Source organism: Microcaecilia unicolor, chromosome 3 (genome assembly GCF_901765095.1).
Source record: "Microcaecilia unicolor chromosome 3, aMicUni1.1, whole genome shotgun sequence".
NCBI classification, from domain to species: Eukaryota; Metazoa; Chordata; class Amphibia; order Gymnophiona; family Siphonopidae; genus Microcaecilia; species Microcaecilia unicolor.
Genome location: NC_044033.1, coordinates 148,192,357 through 148,212,725, shown reverse-complemented (window position 1 = coordinate 148,212,725; position 20,369 = coordinate 148,192,357). Strand labels below are relative to the sequence as shown.

Here is a 20,369-nt window from a genome sequence, read left to right as displayed (position 1 = left end):
CCACAAAATATGGCAAAGAGCCACTAGCAGTAAAGTCAGTTCCAAGGAATGTAAAAAGTGCTAAAGTTCCATGCATTCAGAGCGGAACTTTAGCGCTTTTCATGTTCCTTTGAACTGACTTTAGTACTAGTGGCTCTTTGCCATATGTTTTCTGTGGAAAGATGTTTGTCTATACAGATACTCTCCTGAAGCAGGCACATCATTGCCGAAACATGGGACTGTGCAGAGTCCACTGTATCTGGTCTTTTGGAAATAAATCCTCAAAATTTATTTTCATAAATAGTTTGTACCGATTCTGGGAATTAATGTGTTGGCAAGATTACTGCACCAAAAGAGGTATGGGATTCAGACCTGACCAAAACTGCTTCTTTGATTTTAAGTTTGCATTGAGCAACATATGAAAAACACAACAGGGTTCCCCAAAGGTGAACTGATCAGGATCTATGTACCTTCCCAAATAATGTCTCCATGACGGCATAATTTAAACTTCAATTTTTTGTCTAAATGCCCCTTTTGCACCCTGCAACCGGCCACTGGAACTTTCTTTTTTCCTATGGTCACATCAAATGTAGCCAGTACTATGGCCTCTCCTGCAGGAAAAATAAAAAAGTGCAGACACAAAGATTGAGAAAAGACAGAATCAGCACTAGGTATGGCTTTTAATACACTGCTTTTTCATTTTTAAAACTAAGACTAACTGAAATATTCTAATAAAATCTGACAAATTCAAAGTAATCAAATGCAAGGTGATAGTCCAGGAGCAAACAATACTTTTATGTCCAGAAGCAGCAGCAGCATAAGAATTTTTTAAGCACATGGACTTTTGTTTTGCCATTTTTGAGACATCCATTTGCCCAAAACGTTCAAACTGACTTTGGAATGGAAGAATTTGGATGTCCTACACTGCAGTTCATCTAAATAGCAAGGGAGCTTGTTGTAGACTGGACTAGGTAGGGCTCAAAATTAGGACGCCCAACAGAGATAATTGAATGGGACGAAATGCCCTAGTCTAAAAAGAAGGAAGTTTTTATTAAGACCTGTTTGTCACATCCAGGGTACAAAAAGGTGCTCTGATTGACAAGCTGACCACCGGAGATAAGGCATGACCCCTCATGAATCTCCCCCGTGGTTGCTGCCCCCCACTCTCTCCCCTGAAAATGAAACCGGAAAGGAATAACAGGCTCTGTGACAGCATCAGGTATTATGGGCTTCCTGAACAAAGCAGGTCTGAGGAGTAGCCTAGTGGTCAGTGCAGTGGACCAGGTTCAAATCTCATTTTAGCTCTTTTTTTCTTCCTTTAAATTGTGAGCCCTCCAGAAACACACATATGCCTACTGTACCTAAATACTTTTTATTTTTGACATTTGTATCCCACATTATCCCGAACATGTTCAGGTTCAATGTGGCTTACATTGAAGAAAAACATTAAAAAAATATGATACAGATAATTAAATTATGTCAGATTAGGAATAATTGTGTGTTTGTCATGAAGCTAGGCAAGAGTATTGGTTATGTTGAAACATATAAGAAAGATGGCAACATTAGTTTATTGTCTTTTGATAAGATATATATTTAATAGAAAAGCCTTTAGTAATTCACGGAATCTCAGATAATCTTCTAAGTACCTTAATTGCTTGGGTAGAGAATTCCAAAGTTTGGTACTCTGACATGTGAAGCCTGTGACAAGGATTGATTTATAAGAAAGACCTTTGCAGTTTGGATAATGGAGCTTGAGGTACTCTCCAGATGTTTTTACTGTATTACGTGAAGGTAAATAAATTAGTTATTGCATGTATTTACAACACCTGTAAGTCCAAAGACTATTAAGATGGTATACAGTAGGGTTTTCCCTGCTCCTGGAGGGCTCAGCATTTAAAATAAAAAGTGTTGTAGGGGTGCCCTGGTTTATAGTCCACTGTGGCCATTTCTGTAAAAATGCTATCAGACAGGTGTCCTTGTCCCTGGATTTTTGGCGTTCATAATTTGGACTTTTCAGTTTGTAAAATAGCTGTTCACTTTGGATGTTCTCACGTAATTTCCTGTTTGAAAATGGCTGACATGGACTTTATGGGCCGGACATTCCAATTCAGACTTGAATGTCCTTTCAAAAATGCCCCTCCACATGTATTGTGCCACACAGTCAGTCAGCTGTAATGGAGGCACAGGATAGTATAAGCCTCAGCTCTGCATTTAAAGAGGCACGTATACAACTCAGAAAAAAAAGATGAACACTTAAGGACCTTTGAGATCTTCTCTGTTCTGATCACCTTTTGGCTCTAGAAAAAAATGATTCATTTGGCACGTTTACACACTGCAGACTTACCTATTACATTTTCTTCCACAGCTGGGGGGAGCTTGCTGCTAAGTCCATCCTTCAGGTCGTCTATAAGTCGGTAGATGATATTATGTAATTTAATTTCAATGCCTTTCTTCGTGGCCAATTGCTGGATAGCTTTGTGTGCATGCACATTAAAGCCATAGACAGTGCCTAGTGAAGAAAAACCAATGTTAGTGAATCGAGTAGCAAACATTCTGTATCCTGTATACCAATAAACCCACAGTGACACCTTACAGTAATGCTGCAATTAACATTGCCTTTATCAGTCCTGAGGGTTATACTATTAGATACGTTCTTTTTCAGTTTTTAAGCAAATATTTTAAATGTAAAAAAAATCATTATTAAGAGCATGTAAATCAGCGGCTGTAGATCAAATTACAAGAACATTAACCCAGTCAACCTTAAAGTTATAAGTTGGAATGTTGCCTTGGTTTGTAATTACATAGTAACATAGTAGATGACGGCAGAAAAAAGACCTGCACGGTCCATCCAGTCTGCCCAACAAGACAACTCATGTGTGCTACTTTTTGTGTATACCCTACTTTGATTTGTACCTGTGCTCTTCAGGGCACAGACCGTATAAGTCTGCCCAGCACTATCCCCGCCTCCCACCACCGGCTCTGGCACAGACCGTATAAGTCTGCCCAGCACTATCCCTGTCTCCCACCACTGGCTCTGGCACAGACCGTATAAGTCTGCCCAGCACTATCCCCGCCTCCCAACCACCAGCCCCGCCTCCCAACCACCAGCTCTGGCACAGACCGTATAAGTCTGCCCAGCACTATCCCCGCCCTCCAACCACCAGCCCCACCTCCCACCACCGGCTCTGGCACAGACCGTATAAGTGTGCCTAGCACCAGTGGCATAGCTACGTGGGGCCTGAGGGGGCCTGGGCCCCCGTAGATTTGGCCCTGGCCCCCTGCCCCACGATCCCCTTGAAACCCCCCCCCCCCGCCGCCGGCCCCGCTGCCGCATCTGCTACCTTTTTTGAAGAAAGCGACTTTCTTCCATGCTCCAGTAGCGCCTTTCTTCTACGAAGTTCCGGCGATCAGCTGTTTTGACGCTGCGTCGAAACAGCTGATCGCCAGAACTTCGTAGAAGAAAGGCGCTACTGGAGCGCAGAAGAAAGTCGCTCTCTTCAAAAAAGGTAGCAGATCAAAACAGCTGATCACCGGAACTTCGTAGAAGAAAGGCGCTACTGGAGCGCGGAAGAAAGTCACTCTCTTCAAAAAAGGTAGCAGATGCAGCGGAAGGGCGGGTGGCGACGGTGGGGAAGAGTTGGTGGCGGGAGGGGGGTTCAAGGGGATCGTGGGGCAGGCCGGCAGGGGGGGTCAAATGTGGCGGCGGCGGCTCGGGGGCGGCGGCGGTTGGGGGGGCGGCTAAACAGTGCCCCCCCACCTCGGGCTCTGGTCCCCCCTCCCGGCGAGGTCTGGCTACGCCCCTGCCTAGCACTATCCCTGCCTCCCATCCACCAGCCCCGCCTCCCACCACCGGCTCTGGCACAGACCGTATAAGTCTGCCCAGCACTATCCCTGCCTCCCAACCACCAGTCCCGGCACAGACCGTATAAGTCTGCCCAGCACTATCCCCGCCTCCCAACCACCAACCCCGCCTCCCCGCACCGGCTCTGGCACAGACCGTATAAGTCTGCCCAGCACTATCCCTGCCTCCCACCACCGGCTCTGGCACAGACTGTATAAGTCTGCCCAGCACTATCCCCACCTCCCAACCTCCAGCCCCGCCTCCCACTACCGGCTGTGCTATCCAATCTCGGTTAAGCTCCTGAGGATCCATTCCTTCTGTAAAAGAATTGTAAAAGAATAATGCAACTTGACAACGGAGCAAAATTCTACAACAGCTCCAACAAGTGTGTTCTACAAGCAATTAGAAATAAATGGACAGACTGGATGAGCTAACTGGGCTTTTTCTGCCATCAAATATTTTAGTGTATCCCTGAAAGTGTAATAAAATCCATGCTACCATATGTTGAGGAGTAGCCTATTTATAAAAATGGTCAGTTTTACAGAAAACCTGTAGATGGCTCTGCCATAAGAGGGAATTTAATCACTTGATGAACAAATCTTTTCTGCCCAATCCAGGCACTTTCTCTACTAAGCAAGAACACTATCTTCAGTAAATCACATCTCAAAGTGAACTTTTCTAAACATTCACTTGCTAACCAGACAATATATTTTTTTCCCAAGGGTTTTTATAAAAATAAAAACACACACGCAAAACAAAACCTCTGGAAACAAAATATATTGGCAAGGGAACGTTAAAGTTCAGTTTCCTTGAAATATGATTTACTGCAGATTCAGTGTTCATGCATAGAAGGGCAGTATAGGTATTTTACAAAGACATATTAAATCATTTTGAGCATCTTGTATCTAATTTCTTCTTTACCTTTGAATGTCTCCGCAAGACTGACATCATTTTCAGACACATCTCCTACACCAAAGTGGACTAGGTCCAGTTCACACTGATTGTCTGCATCATAAGTGTCAATAACGCTTAGAATAGCCTCCACTGAACCATCCACATCACCTGGAAATATCCCAAAAGAACACGAGTGATAACAGAGCACGCTCAAAGTACCTCCACCTCACTGTAAAGGTACTATCAATATATTTTGATTCTACAATATTCAAAGGGGGAGGGGGGGAATCCCTTTTTTCACACAACTCAAAAACCTCTAGCATTTTCTGATTTGATCTGCTTTAACGTGCTTGCCCTCTTTCTAGACAAAGCAAGCCTTGTGGAATATTATTAATGAGCAGGAATCACTCGTCAGCAGGACATGCAGTAGCAGTGGCCTAGGGCTGAGTAAGGCAGAGGGTGGATGATACAATATAATGTCAGTCTGAGCTAACAAGTGATTTTCAGCCTCAGCGAAATACATGTTAATGCAGCATCTTCTAGCCATAATAGTCACTCAATACATTAAATTTCATTGTCTCTTGTTTATACAGAATATGGATACATTCTATTGTGATTTGAAATCATAAATATCACCTCTGAGGTAGGGATGGAATGTGAAGAGGACTTTTACTACTACTACTACTTTTAGCGCCAAAGTGTCCTGGAAACAGTTCAGCTAAATCTACCTTGCTATACACAATGTGCCACGTCATATTTTACATTCAAGCCTACAGTACCATCTTGCTGCATTATTTAGTTTGCAGATATCCATAATTCAATACTTAATGTCATTTGGATGACACTTTGGAACAAAATACCACAATACTTACAATCTGAGACATCTTAAAAATTTAAGAGTGAACTCAAAAAAAAATTTTTTTTTGAGAAATCTTTAATGATTAATACTCCCTTATAATAAGAGGCGTGTGGTCTGGGGCATTAGAGCCAACAGAGTTAGGCTTTCTATCTCTCTTGCTTTTATTAGTGGCATGTCTTCTTTTTATTTATATACTAGTAAAAAAAGGCCCGTTTCTGGAGCCAATGAAACGGGCGCTAGCAAGGCTTTCCTGTGGCCCCCCCCCCCGCCCCCCCCGTCGTCGATGTTGGTGAATTGCTCCAGCTCCGCCCTCAATGTCATAACGTTTGACGCGAGGGCAGGGCCCAGAGACTGTTTTTCGAGGCTTCAGAGCTTCGAACATACGAACCTTGGCTTCAGTGACGTCAGAAGCCAATAGAACGTTGAGGGTGAGTTTTATAGGGAGCAGATGGGCGTGGTTGAGTACTGAGGGTGAGTAGTCCCAATAGTAGCCTAGCCTACCAGGAGGACAGGAGTTCAGGACTTCACTGCCACAGATGGAGTGAGCTTCAGAACTCTGAGGGGGGATTTTATTTATATAGAGGTTTAAATTTTACTGTAAACCACACAGATGTCTCATGATACGTAGTAGATCAAGCTTGAATAAACTTCTTTTCAGTGCCATGAAGCTCATTCACATTGACAGGCAAAGGGCTATAAAACTAAAAGTATGCAAGTGAGTTCTGAAAAAGCCGCCGGAGTTGGACCTGCTTTTTGATTCCTGGTTCAGCTGGTGATGGGGATGCTGTGGAGCATTAACAGCCCCTGGAAAGGAAAAGGCCATAGTCACTGCAAGTTTCAATTTAATAATAATAATAAAATGTATAGTCTGTGTTACCTACAAATTCTAAATGGATAACAGTTTACATACATAGCAATAGACAAAAACCAAGAATAATCATTATCACTCAAGAGCAATCCATCCAAGCAGTGCAAAATATAATCAAATGTAGAGAAAGCAGGTGAAAAATAGAATTACAAATATATCACAGGATAGGGAGAAGGAAATAGTGTCATTCTGCTGCTGTGCCTGCAGCACTCCACACCCCTGCACCAACAAACCCTGTGGGCCATAAAGGAAGGGAGGAAACTAGTTAACATCCATAGAGTTTACAAAAAAAAGCAAGTCTTCAATAAAGCCCTATGCACTATGGTGACACGGGGGCCCATAATTGCAGGGTTCTAGAAGATACCCTAGTGCATGGCCCCCTGCTGGGGACTGTCTGCAATAAGTGGGCTACAGTAAATTGGGATGGGATACGAACTAGAGAATTAGCTGTGAATGGAAGATTATTAGTCCTAGCCTTGGTTGAGAGAGCAGGAGGCAACTGCCTGATGAAAAAAAAAAAAAAGAAAAATGTGCCACAGAATTTGCTAACTCTTACCACAGAAACTATCAATAATTTACCACAGGAAACTGAAGGCCGTGGCTACACTTTACTTTCTATTGGTTATTTTACTGACTGTAGCCATGCTGCTCTCCCATAACGCCCCTGCTTCTAGAACATAATTGATCTGATAGGGCCAGCCAAGTGGCCTCATCTGCAGTATTGCTGGATTCATGCCTCCTCCTGTTAAGATTGGCAGAGATCAGGTGCTTGATCCTAGAAACAGCTGCCACTGCAAACCCAACCATCTGAAGGAGTGGTACTGAGGGTGAGTCTCAAAGAGGGTGCTTGTGTTGCCCAGACACGATGTCTGGGGTGGCGGGTTCTACAAAATGGAGAATACTATAGAAGATAAACTTTTCTCCATGAAAACTTGTTTGTAACAGGTTCAGCACAGTGGCCAGCAATTTTGAAATTGCTGGCATAAAAGGAGAGAGTGAATCTGAGAACAGATGAGACTGATTCTCTTCAGGGGATCTCGTCCCCTCCCACCACAGCGCAGCTGTTTCTTTGTAGGCAGCAGGATAATCAGTTCACAAGTGGGTGATGCCCTCCAACAGTGCTGGTGTGGAGATTTTCTCTCAGAAAAAAAAATTTAGGTGGTTTCTCCAAGCATGCATGGACAGATCTACATACCTGTCATCACATGAGTCTCTTCATAAATGAGCTTAAACCAATTCCAAAAGGTGAGTAGGGAAGGTGCATGTGGCACATACTTCTGCTGTCTATGGAGAACATCTGGTACAGGTAAGAAACATACTTTTCTCTCTAGACAAGCAGAATGATCAGCCACATAAGTGGGAGTCCCTAGCTAAGGGTAATCTTCCAATAAAAAAGGGGAAGATTATCAGACAGGAGAACATATTTTTGTGGAGCAACTCAAATTAATGGGCCCTAGGGGGCTGGCGATGTATGATGAAAGGAGATAGAAGGATACAAACCATAAGATCTTTAGGCAAATTATTCCAAATACTCACAGCCTGATAATTAAAGGTGCTTTCTAAAAAGAAGTTTCTTGTGCTGAAAAAAACAGTAATACTTCTCCAAGGACAAGCAGGCCTTCGTATTCTCACAGACAGGTGATGTCATCCAACATAGCACAGTGTGGATGCATATAACCTAAGAGTAGAATTCTCTAGCAGCATTACACTGCACATGCGCAGGTGCCTTCCTGATGTGTGAGCATAGGTCCCTCACTCTTAGATTTTCCACAGAGCAAAAGGACCTGTCTTCTCAACATGGCACAATTTCTTAGTTTTTTTCAGTGCCTTCCCATGCAGTCCCTTCAATAATTATTTTCATGTTTATTCATCTTTTAATTTTGTTCTTCCCCTTTGTATTTTTTGGCCTCTTAAAGTATTCTTTATTTTTTTTTTGCAACTGGCTACGCTAGGCCTATTTATTCAGCCAGAACCCGACCTTGATTTCACCACTGCCCCTTTTTCGATTAAAAATTAAAGAGTAATTTGGCCTCAATTCTTTTTTGGATGTTGCAGAAGACCCCTAGTGGCTTCAAGAGGTGCGCCAAGTGTAATCAGGTGATTTCTGTTATGGACCTGCACTCATGGTGCATCAGGTGCCTTGGACCTGACCATGACCCTAATATTTGCTCTGTTTGAAAATGCAGTTAAGTATGCAGACAGCACGGCAGGCCCAGCAAGAGAAACTTTTTGGCTCCTTGAAGTACAGTCTGTCGACATCGGCACTGGAAGCATCGACCTCGATGACCGCACAGGCTTCGACATCCGCCTCTCTCGACATCAGGCGCCGATAGCAGGCCTCAGGACAGGTCAGAATTGGACCAGACACTCAGATTCAACACTGCCCTCATTGGCACCAAAAGGACTGTGATGCAGTGCATTGGGGGAAGCTCAAGAAGCACAAGCATCGGTCCTCTTCGACGCACAGTGCCAAGAGCACCGGAGCATCGGCAGCGCTGGTACTGAGAACAGCATTCTCTCTCTCTTTGGAAGAGGTACTGGTGTGTGAGTCTTGAAGAAGCCAGGTCCCCGCTACTGGTTTAACAGTGATGCTTTCTCAGGCTGCCTCTCAACCAGCTTCCCCTGCTGTTGCCAATGCCATCCTTCAATGAGCGGTTCCGAGCCATGCTCAGGGAGAAGCTAGTGCAGATGCTGCAGCCTGCTCAGGCATTGTGGGCACTTGCGCCAGCTGTAGATCAGCCCCAGCATCCTCCTGAGGCTCCTCCCATGTCTGTGCAGACATTATCAGTGCCGGCACCTCAAAGGGTGTTAACAATGCATACAGTACTGCTCTTGACATTGGGGGATGAAGCTTCACTGTAGTCAGAGAATAGTGCTGTTCCTCTGCACTCCTAGGGGCGTGGACAGGTTTTCACTAGGTCAAGGCAGACACAGACTCAATCAAACCCATTATGATTATGGGGAAGAGTCTGACTAGGACTACTCATAAGATTCAGAGGAAGATTCACATTAATTCTCGGAGGAACAGTCATATGGAATTCCCTTGGATCTCTCCCCACCTCAAGAGAGACGAAAATCTCCACCAGTTTCGAAGGGAAATGGCTTCAGCCATTCCACTTAAACTGGAAATGAAGGAAGAGCCCAGAATGGAAATGTCGACTGTCCTGGACTACGAGTCTCCACCTAAGGGGTTACAGTTCCATTGCACCCTAAACTGTCCTTTTAGTATAGGTCACACCTAAGAAGGTGGTTATGCTTGGGTTCTGGAAAATTTGTTTTTTTAAAGAGCTGCTTCACATACAACTGACTGATGAAAGGAGTTGATGTGACCTGGAGTAGAGTGAACTAGGTATTTCAGATCCAGATGTTAGGAAGTGGCTTGGGTTGTGAGCAGAGTCTGCCGTATCTTAAGTTGCAAATCCTGGAGGACCTGATGGATTGGTAGAGCTTGGACCTCTTTTGGAGCGCTGAGAGACCGAAGAAGAGAGTTGAAATTGTTCAGCGTGACTGAGGAAGTTTGGAATGACAATGCTTTAGAAATTTTTGGAGAATTTGAGGGGGTGGGGGGAGAGAGGAGTAGTCGTCTCCTTGCACATCTGTGTTGATTTCATGTGCAGGATCTGTGGGGTCCGATGAGAGGTTCCTCCAATGTGGCAGTCAGTCCTAATGATCCTGATACATTTTGGAGCGATAGTACACCTTCTTAGTCTTGATCATTCAACTTCTGAAGCCAGGTTCCATAGCAGTTGGTGGGCTCTACTTTGTAAGGGGAGAAAATCACAAAACAGCTCTGCTGAGGTATTTGGTTACACAATGCTCAGACTCATGAGAGGCAGGAGTAAGTCTGTTTTTCAAAGATTTCTGAACTAGTGTTGTACTTTGTATAAAAAGGTTTTGAAGCAACTGTAGTTTATGCTCTCCTTCATCCACAATACCCCCCTCAACCATCACTTTTTAATTTCCTCAAGAGTCTTTCATAGGTCATGTTCTCAGACTGGGTTGTGGTGTTAACCCACTGGCAAGCCCCCTGAACAAGCTCCTCCACTGAGAAAGTCACTAGGAGGTGCGAAGGAGAAGAGAGAGTTTGACCACAGAGGATAAGGAGGGAGACAGCAAGAGACTGGGCTGGGAAGGAGAAGGTTGATTAAGAGAGACAGCTGGGAAAAATGGGGAGGGGGGGGGACTCAGAGATCATGAGTGAATGCTAGGGATGGTACAGGGATTGAAAGAGATTGAGTTATAGTGACAGAGAAGATGGATGAGACAGAACGAGTGACTAATGGCCACAAAGAAGATGGATTCTGAGGGAGAGAGAAAGAAATGCTCAGGATAGGAAGGGGAGGGGGGGATTCAGAAAGCCAAACAAAGTGTGAATGCTTAGGACAGGGGGGGAGGGACTAAGAAAGTGAATGTTGGGGATAGAAGGGGTATGAGAGAACTAGTGTGTATTATGGTGACAGGGAGGGGGTGTAGGGCATGTGTGGAAAAAGTAATATGTACATGACAGACCTGCTCATGGTCAATCAGCAGCACCAGTATCATCATGCAATTCTGACTGCTGACATTAGTGTTCAGAATTGCATGTATTCAGGGGAAAACTTCTTTGTTCCTTTTTCTGTTTGTTTGGCCTTCCTCCCCCCCCCCCCCCCCCCCAATTTTTTGGTTTTAAAAATGTTAACATTCAAACTTTTTAACTTAATGCAAATTAATTCATAGGTTAAACGTATTAAACTGATTTAGTACAAACTAAATATTTTAAGACACACTGATGAACTGAATATACACTAAGAAATGCATATCCCTAATAGCTCTCTCAGTTTAAGATGCTTTCCTTGGGTTCTCTACACCAGCTGTGCTTTTTGGATGTCTTTCTTAGCAAGTGGAATCTGACTCAATGAGAAGAGCCAGTCAACATAAAGCACAGTATTACTGTGAGAATCATAAAGGAGAGGGAGCAGCCCAATTCAGCACACAGTTCAATTTAATAATGGTCTAAGGACTTTTCCTTTAGGAAGCCGTCCAAACCTTTTTAAAACTCTGCTAAGCTAACCACCTTTACTACATTCTCTGGTAATGAATTCCAGAGTTTAATTACACGTTGAGTCAGGGGCGTAGCCACGGGTGGGCCTGGACGGGCCCAGGCCCGTCCACATCCTTGCTCGCTGATGCTGCCTTTTCTCCCGCGGCTCCGCCGGGTATGGCCATCTGGGAGGCAGCATTCAGCGTAGCCTGCCTGCCTGTCCTTAATTCTTCTCCCCAGGCTCCACTTTGCTGCATCGCTCCATCATTCCCTGCATTCTTCTCGCCTGTCACACAGTGCTGTCATTCACACAAGCAGCTGCGCTCCCCTTTGCCGCGTCCATCCGGTCCTCTCTGATGCACTTCCTGTTAGGACCGGATGGATGCGGTAGGGGGGAGCGCAGCTGCCTGTGTGAATGGCAGCGCTGTGTGACAGGCGAGAAGAATGCAGGGAACGACGGAGCGATGCAGCAAAGTGGAGCCTGGGGAGAAGAATTAAGGGCAGGCAGGATTTGCACATGTGCAAAAATTGAGCACGCGCAGGATACAGCCAGTGGCTGACAGCTGTGGTTCGCAGACACTGCCACTGGCCACCCAAGAGGTAAGGTTCTTTGGCAGGGAGGAAGTCTTAAGCTGGCAGGGCTTGAGGATCCCTACTAGCACAGGTATTTTGTTTACTTTGGAGGGGGGGCACAGGTAGGGGGAGGAGTGGAGATGACATTTTTGGCCCACCCACTTTGGCCTTGGACCCACCTTAAATCGGCTGTCTGGCTACGCCACTGCGTTGAGTGAAAATTTTTTTTCTCAGATTCATTTTAAATTTACTAATTTGTAGCTTCATCGCATGCCCCCTAGTCCTAGTATTTTTTGAAAGCGTAAACAGATGGTTCACGTCTACCCGTTCAACTCCACTCATTATTTTATAGACCTCTATAATATCTCCCCTCAGCCGCCTTTTCTCCAAGCTGAAGAGCTCTAGCCGCTTTAGCCTTTCCTCATAGGAAAGTCGTCCCATCCCCTTTATCATTTTCATTGCCCTTCTCTGCACCTTTTCTAATTCCACTATATCTTTTTTGAGATGCGGCAAACAGAATTGAACACAATACTCGAGGTGCGGTCACACCATGGAGTGGTACAAAGGCATTATAACATCTTCATTTTTGTTTTCCATTCCTTTCCTAATAATACCTAACATTCTATTTGCTTTCTTAGCCGCAGCAGCACACTGAGCAGAAGGTTTCAACATGACATTTAATGAGAGCAAGTGCAAAGTAATGCATGTAGGAAAGAGGAACCCCAAATTTTAGCTACGTAATGCAAGGTTCCACGTTAGGAGTCACCGACCAAGAACGGGATCTAGGTGTCGTCGTTGATATGTTGAAACCTTCTGCTCAGTGTGCTGCCATTTAGACGCTCAGTCTCCCAGTCTCATAAGGTCCTCTTGTAATTTTTCACAATCCTCCCGCGATTTAACGATTTTGAATAACTTTGTGTCGTCAGCAAATTTAATTATCTCACTAGTTACTCCCATCTGTAGGTCATTTATAAATATGTTAAAAAGCAGCAGTCCCAGCACAGACCCCTGGGGAACCCCACTAACTATATTTGTGGTGAGATATTAATTATGTTTGAGCTACCCGGCAACAACTGTGATGTGACTACTTAAACTTTAACTGTTACATTAGGAGTCGCGAGACCCTGTTGTTACAGGGGGGGAGGAAGGAAAGGTTCAGATGGTCTACTGATAAATGTTTTAATTGTGTTGGTTTGACAAAAAGAGATACTAATTATGTGAGCTCTCTAGCGGCATCTCAAGAGACTAGGGACTACGAATATAACATAATCAGACTAAAGTGTAAAAATACATTTTTAGATTTAAATCAAGCTGCTTCTTTCTGTAAAAAGTATTTGCTTAGTTATAGACACCTTTAATAAAGTATTGTTATTAATAGGGCTGCCCCCTTCTGACGCAACTTCCTGTTTTCAGAGCGTGCCGGCTCAGAAGGAAAGGGTTGGTGCAGGCCGAGGCAGCATTTCAATACGCTGCCGGCCACTGCAGAGTGAAGATTTACTGCTTTACTGTAAGACAACTGATGAGGTAAACCAGGAGGGGAGGGGAGAGCCACTGCCACCATGGTCTGGGAGAGATGGCGGATGGAACAGAAGGAAAATGCAGGAGGGGAGGCATATTAGACAGAGGGGGGGGGGGGGAGACAGAGACACAGGGAGAGAGAAAGAGAATGGCTGAAGGCACGGCATAGAGAGAGAGAGAGAGAGAGGAAGAGAATGGGTGAAGGCATGGGGGCACAGGAAGAGATAAAGAGAATGGGTGACGGCACGGAGAGAGAGAATGGGTGAATGCCCCCCCAAAGCTACAGTACCTGCTCAATGGCTGGTGGGGTAGCTGATGCCCCACCAGCTGATGAAATCTTCCTGAGTCACCCCCTTCCTCCTTGTACTGCCTCAGGAGCAAGGAAGTCAGTGAGGTGCCGCCAGCCATCAATGCTTGCCCTCCCCAATAATGCTCAGTTTATACATGAACTCAGCATGCTTGGGAAGTGCCGGCATTGGCGGCTGGAGGTACCCCGCTGACTTCCCTCGCTGCTGAGGCAGCACAAGGAGGAAGGGGATTTTTTCATCTGGCTTTGGCATCCCCACCAGCAAAGGAACGATATCTAATGTGTGTGTGTGTGGGGGGGGGGGGGGGGGGGGGGGGGGGAGAGAGAAAAATGTGCCCCCTGCCCATCCCTGTGCCTCCCATGAATAGCCGGCTATGGTCCAACTTTAATCGTGCGATTAAGCACAAGGCTGGCCGAGATTAAAAATTTTAATCGAGCTGTGGCCCTAGTTATTAACAAAAACTATTTGATCCAGATATTCCACAAATCATAGCCCACTTATAGAATTAAATCCCATTCAAAGGGACACTGAGCACTTGTAAAATATAAGTCTGAAAAAATACACAATTTCAGTTTGCATGTCTACTGTGCAGCACTTTTATCACCAAAATGTCAATGATTTTCAAATTCCTACCCGCACTGCTTCAAATAATTTGCAAAAACAAAAACAGAACATTAAACAAAGAACACCTTTAATAATTACTGGATAGGTCAGGGAGTCGCTCTCCATTCTCTCCTTGGGCCTGGTGGCCATCAGTTGCTTGTTGGCTTTGTACTGTGCACGTTTCCTCTGTCTCCACGTTAGACCTTCTAGGCCTTCCAACCCCTTCTTGTAGCTCTCTCTGTGCTCCTTCTGTTTGGCTTCAATAACTTCCATATCCTGTTCTAGCTTCTTCTGCCCCTCTGTATACCTCCGCCATTCAACAACTTCATGTGCCCTTTGCTGCAAGGAGAGAAAAATGCTTCAGTTACCCATTGTGGAAAAATAATATCTTTATGTGCACTATGATTCCTTGCTTTACCCTAGGCCTGAGAACACTTTCATTGCTATTTAGTTCTCATGCAACTGACCTCTGCAATATTGTGCAATTTCTAGAACTGGGAGGTTGTCCTTTGTAGGAGGACTAAAGAGGGCTTCATTACCCTCATTGACTTAAAATTAAGGCATTTCCTGTCTTTCTCCAAGAAGTTGCAATATTGTAATATCCTGTGAGTGTTTCAAACCTATGAAATAGTATTGATCAGGAAGCCTGCATCGTGGGTTAGGCTCTGGCTCTGCAGCATTAGCCCCAGTGAAAACTACCCCAGACTTACTAGAAATTTCAGTTCTGACCAAGAATCACAGTTCACCAAGACCTGTATTAGGACTCCATCACACTACTGGACTGTTCCGGAGCACTAGCTAGTTAAAGTAAATCTTTATTAGGTATTGCTTCATATACAATTACTATTCTTTTCTCTGTTGTTCACTGGTAATAATATTTATAGTCCACTGTTTGTTTATTAAAATCTGATATACCGCCTGGCTTGTATCCTCTTACTTTCTAACAAATGGTTTAGTTTATTATCCCAGTCTATGCAAATGACCAGTGATCTCCACATTTTCTGTGCTTGGTCTGTAGGTGCATTTCTGGGAACTGTATGACCAACTTTTTTTGGCGCTGCAATGCCCATAGAAATCATCAGGGGATAGCATCCAGAGCTGGACACTTACCTATAGGCAAGTGGGAATGTTCTTGTTGGAAGGGAGGTTGTCGGTGTAAGAGCATGTTTGCAGGTGAGGCTAGACCCTCCAAATCTCTATGGAACATTATATGATACTCATCTGCAAAAGGCATGCTCATAGTAGCAGAAATACAACCCACAGACCACACTTCTATGTTCAGAAACTGCTTGGTTAATAAATCTCCAGCACAGATCATCATCAATAATATGGAATATTAATCGTTTCAACAACAAGGAAAAACCCAATTTCCAGTAAAATTCTAAAAAGATAGACATTTATAAATTGCACTTTCAAAACGGAGTATGTTTTATAAATGCAAAAAGCAATCTTTCAGCACTATTTTCATCATTCATCAAAACTCTATCAAAATAGCGAAGTTAGTAACCTGTAGCAGCTATTCTCCAAGGACAGCAGGCCTTATATTCTCACGTGTGGTTAATGTGGGGTATACGCTGCCGGTCCGGAGCTTGTAACAAGTTTAAAAACAGGACTTTGAGCATGAGATGCGCTCCATTGCGTAAGTGCCTTCCCACCCGCCACGAGAGTGCAGAACAATATAAAGCATAATTAAAAGGAGACAACTCCAAGGGGAGATGGGAGGGTATGTGAGAATATAAGGCCTGCTGTCCTCAGAGAATACCTGGTACATGTAAGTACCTTCACTTTCTCCAAAGACAAGCAGGTCTATAATTCTCACAGATGGGAATCCCTACCTTGCAGGCTCACCAAAAACAACAACCAGTGGTCAATTGGACCTTGCAATGGCGAGGGCAAAAAGTAATTAACCTGAAACTATATACAAGTAGGTGAGTGCAGACTGGAACAGAACAAAACAGGCCTAAGAGGGAGGAGTTAGACTGTAGACCCCAAACAATTTCTGCAGCACTGTCTGTCCAAACCGACTGTTGCATCAGGTACCCTGCTCAAGGCAGTAATGAGATGTGAATGTGTAGACTAAAGGCCATATCACAGCCTTGCAAACTTCTTCAATGGAGGCTGACTTCAAGTGGGCTGACGCAGCCATAGCTCTGACATTGTGAGCCTTGACATGATACTCAAGGGTCAGCCCAGCCTGGGTTTAAGTGAAAGAAATGCAATCTGCCAGCCAGTGTGTTTCCCCGATGGTGACCCCCATCCTGTTGGGATCAAAAGAAACAAAAAGTTGGACTGTCTGTAGGGCCTAGTCCACTCCAAGTAGAAGGCCAATGCTCGCTTGCAGTCCAAGGTACGCAGTGTGCTTTTTCACCAGGATGGGCATGAGGTCAGGGGGAAGAATGTTTGCAAGACAATCAACTGGTTCAGATGGAACTCTGACACAACCTTAGGTAGGAACTTCGGGTGTGTGCAGAGGACTACTCTGTTATGATGAAACTTCATAAAAGGCACACCCACCACCAAGGCCTGAAGCTCACTGACCCTGTGAGCTGAAGTAACACCCACCAAAAATATGACCTTCTAAGTCAAGTGCTTCAGATGACAGGATTCAAGTGGCTCAAAGGATCTTTCATCAGCTGGGTGAGAATGACGTTGAGGTGCCATGACACAGGTGGAGGTTTGACGGGCTTTGTTAACAGCAAACCTCTCATGAATAACTAGAAGCTGTCCAGAAATGAGCTTACCCTCTACATGTCGATGATACACGCTAATTGAACTGAGGTGAACCCTTAGGGAGTTGGTCTTGAGAGCAGAGAGGTGCCGAAAGTATTTAAGCAGGGTCTCTGTAGGGTAGGAAATAGAATCTAGGGCCTTGCTTTAACACCTGACGGCAAACCTTCGTCATTTGAAAGAATAACATCTCTTAGTGGAATCTTTTCTGGAAGCCAGCAAGACCCTGGAGATACCCTCAGGAAGATGCAAGGAAGCAAATTCTAAGTTCTCAACATATAGGCTGTGAGGGCCAGAGACCGGAGGCTGGGATGGAGAAAAGATCCCTCGTTCTGCGTGATGAGAGTCGGAAAACACTCCAATCTCCATGGTTCTTCTGAGGATAATTCCACAAGAGGGAACCAGATCTTCCAGGGCCAGTAGGAAGTGATCAAGATCATGGTCTTGCTCAGGTTTCAGCAAACTCTTCCCCACAAGAGAAATGGGAGGATACACATAAAGAAGTCCTGTCCCCCAATGAAGGAGGATGGCATTCAATGCTAGTATGTTGTAGGCCTGGAGCCTGGGACAGAACCGAGGGACTTTGTGATTGGACTGAGTGGCAAAGAGATCCACTGAGAGGGTGCTTCACGCTTGGAAGATCTTGCGGGCAACGCCCATGATGAGGGACTACTTATGTGGTTGCATGACCGTGCTCAGTCTGTTGGCCAGGCAATTGAATTTTCCTGCCAGGTAAGTGGCCATGAGGAACATCCCGTGCTGGTGCACCCAATGCCACATCCAGATGGCCTCCTGACAGAGGGTGTGATCCAGTGCCCCCCTGCTTGTTCATATAGTACAAGGCAACCTGATTCTCTGTTTGAATGAATACAATTTGGTTGTTTAGCCAATGCCTGAAAGCATTTAGAGCGTTCAGATCATCCAGGACTCAAGAAGGTTGACTTGGAAATCTGTTTCCTGGGTTGACCAAGCACCTTGAGTGTAAAACCCGTCTAAATGAGCTCTCCATCCTAGGCGGGATGCACCAATCATCAGCACTTTCGTGGGTTATGGAATTTGAAATGGGAGTCCCAGAGTCAAATTGGATCTAATTGTCCACCAGAGTAGGGACTGAACTAGCTCTGGTGGAACACAGATGACATCCTCTAGGTTCCCCATAGCCTGATACCACTGGGAAGCTAGGTCCATTGGGAAGTTCTCATGTGAAGACATGCCATGTGACAACCTCAACATCTGTCGATCTGTGACCTGTTGAGTTGCTTTGAGTGGCAAGGGTGACAAGAGCATCTGCCCATGCCACAGGGCTTCAATGAACTCCAATCACTGGACAGGGAGCAGATGGGATTTGGGGTACTTTTTTTTTTTTTTTTAAAGGTTTAACGGGTTTTATTCAGGATCAAACATATCCAACATCTAACACCCAAACAAGTCTAGACAAAAACAGCAAGCGATTACAGGACAGCAATCAAGCATAACAGAACAATAAGCAAAAACATCATACAGCAAGCAGCTTGATAACACATGATCCCATTTTCTGTTGTGTGAGAAGACTCCCGCCCCTCCCCCTCATTACCCTAGTTTCCTTTCAAATTTAATGGTTGTGTACAAGATATCATCCCTCTCCTCCCCCCAACCCTACATTACCCATAACTTAAACATACACAACAATGACCTGGTATCTGGGCTCTTAGGACCCCAGGCCATCTTTGAGAGAATAACATCTAATATTCCCAATCCACCCTCCCCTACCCAAGCAGACAACCCCAAAATACCCCCTAATATAACAGTACCAAACACTCTGAAATCTGTTAAATTCTGCACTTCTTGCTTTATGGGAGATAGTTTGCAAGTAGCAATTCCAGATAGACATGAAAGCCCTTCTTCCCTTTGGGGAATTCCTAACAGCCCTTGCCTCCCATAACATAAAGGTGTACTAAAATTCAACAGGAATTAGAGAGAAAAGTCTTATTTTTTTACTCACCAGCACAGCATCAGACATCAGTTGTAACAAACTTACAAAATCTAATATCAGTACCTCTGGTAATTATAAGTAACCAGACTAATTATATAAAGAAGAGAAAAAGGAGGAAGAAAAGTTTATTCCTCATGCAAAGGTCACAGAACAGAGAGAAAGAAAGGAAGAAAGAAAAGAATGAATGAAAGAAAGATTCTTAGATATAGAGAATTAGTTTCTACGAAGGGGGGAGAGCACCCCCTTCGGAAAAAAAATAGGCCATTGGACGAATCTGAAACTCTCTTTCCAAGCATGCCTAGTTTTTCAGAGTTTCTTTGTCTGCAGCATGGTTTTATAGGCTGTGGTGAGCATCCACCTCTCCTCCTACCCTGGACTAATCATAGGTGCTGCATATGTGCTGGAGACTTGTAATTGGGTCTTTCATATGTGCTGGAGGCTTGCAATTGGTGTCCTTGCCATACCTCTTCTCAGTAAATTACATTTGTAACAAGTTATACCAGGTAGCTGAGTTGCCCTAGCAACAGGAGGCACCATCAGTTTGTGACCAGCCAGAAATTCCTGCATATGGCTGACAGTAAAGAAAGATGGGGGATGGGAAATAGTGCAGCATACCTGAAGTAGAACATTATAGTTAAAACTTATATACAAAGGCATGCAATCTATTTCTCCAGTACCAAAAAGGAGGCGGCTCCTCCTGCATCCAATGCTTAAGTATGCACTTCTTCCCCAATGAAGCTTTACACTGTAATAATCGTAAGTTTTTGTCCAAGATCCCCTATGCTTCCCATTTATTCAGCAAGACTCTTTTCCAGGAAAAGACTACACGATGACGAAAAAGAATCCCTAAATATCGATGAAGCGACCTCCAAAAACCTTGAATGCTACTACATCGCCAAAAGGCATGAAAAAAGGTATTGTCCCCCCGCTGACATTTAGGGCATTGACCAGCAGGCACCCAACCTGATATTGTGATATATATGCCTTGTGGATTATTCGATATTGACTCTCCTGAAGTTAGCATTTCCAACCTGCTTTGGAATAGCTTTAATCAATTTTTGAAAATCCACCCCTTTCAATTCGTACTCAAGATTTCTACTCCAAGCCACCTTAAGAGGACCATACTCCCGGGAGGGAGAAGAGAAACCAAAGCTCTATGTAAACCTGATACAGAAACCTGGCCAAAAGCATCTTCTTGCAAAACATC

General features: G+C 44.5%; 1 protein-coding gene across 4 annotated transcripts in view; it reads right to left on the bottom strand.

The window, feature by feature from the left end:
* Positions 1 to 20,369, bottom strand: part of MTIF2 (mitochondrial translational initiation factor 2) — a 74,418-nt gene that overhangs the window by 4,435 nt on the left and 49,614 nt on the right. For 3 of the 4 annotated variants that reach the window (XM_030196450.1, XM_030196451.1, XM_030196449.1), the window contains exons 10-13: positions 14,550 to 14,802; positions 4,742 to 4,882; positions 2,324 to 2,488; positions 450 to 590 (exon numbers count right to left, since the gene is read on the bottom strand). In XM_030196450.1, coding sequence (XP_030052310.1) covers positions 450 to 590; positions 2,324 to 2,488; positions 4,742 to 4,882; positions 14,550 to 14,802 — 700 coding nt within the window. The remainder of the gene's footprint in view (positions 1 to 449; positions 591 to 2,323; positions 2,489 to 4,741; positions 4,883 to 14,549; positions 14,803 to 20,369) is intronic. The other variant, XM_030196452.1, reaches the window with a different exon arrangement.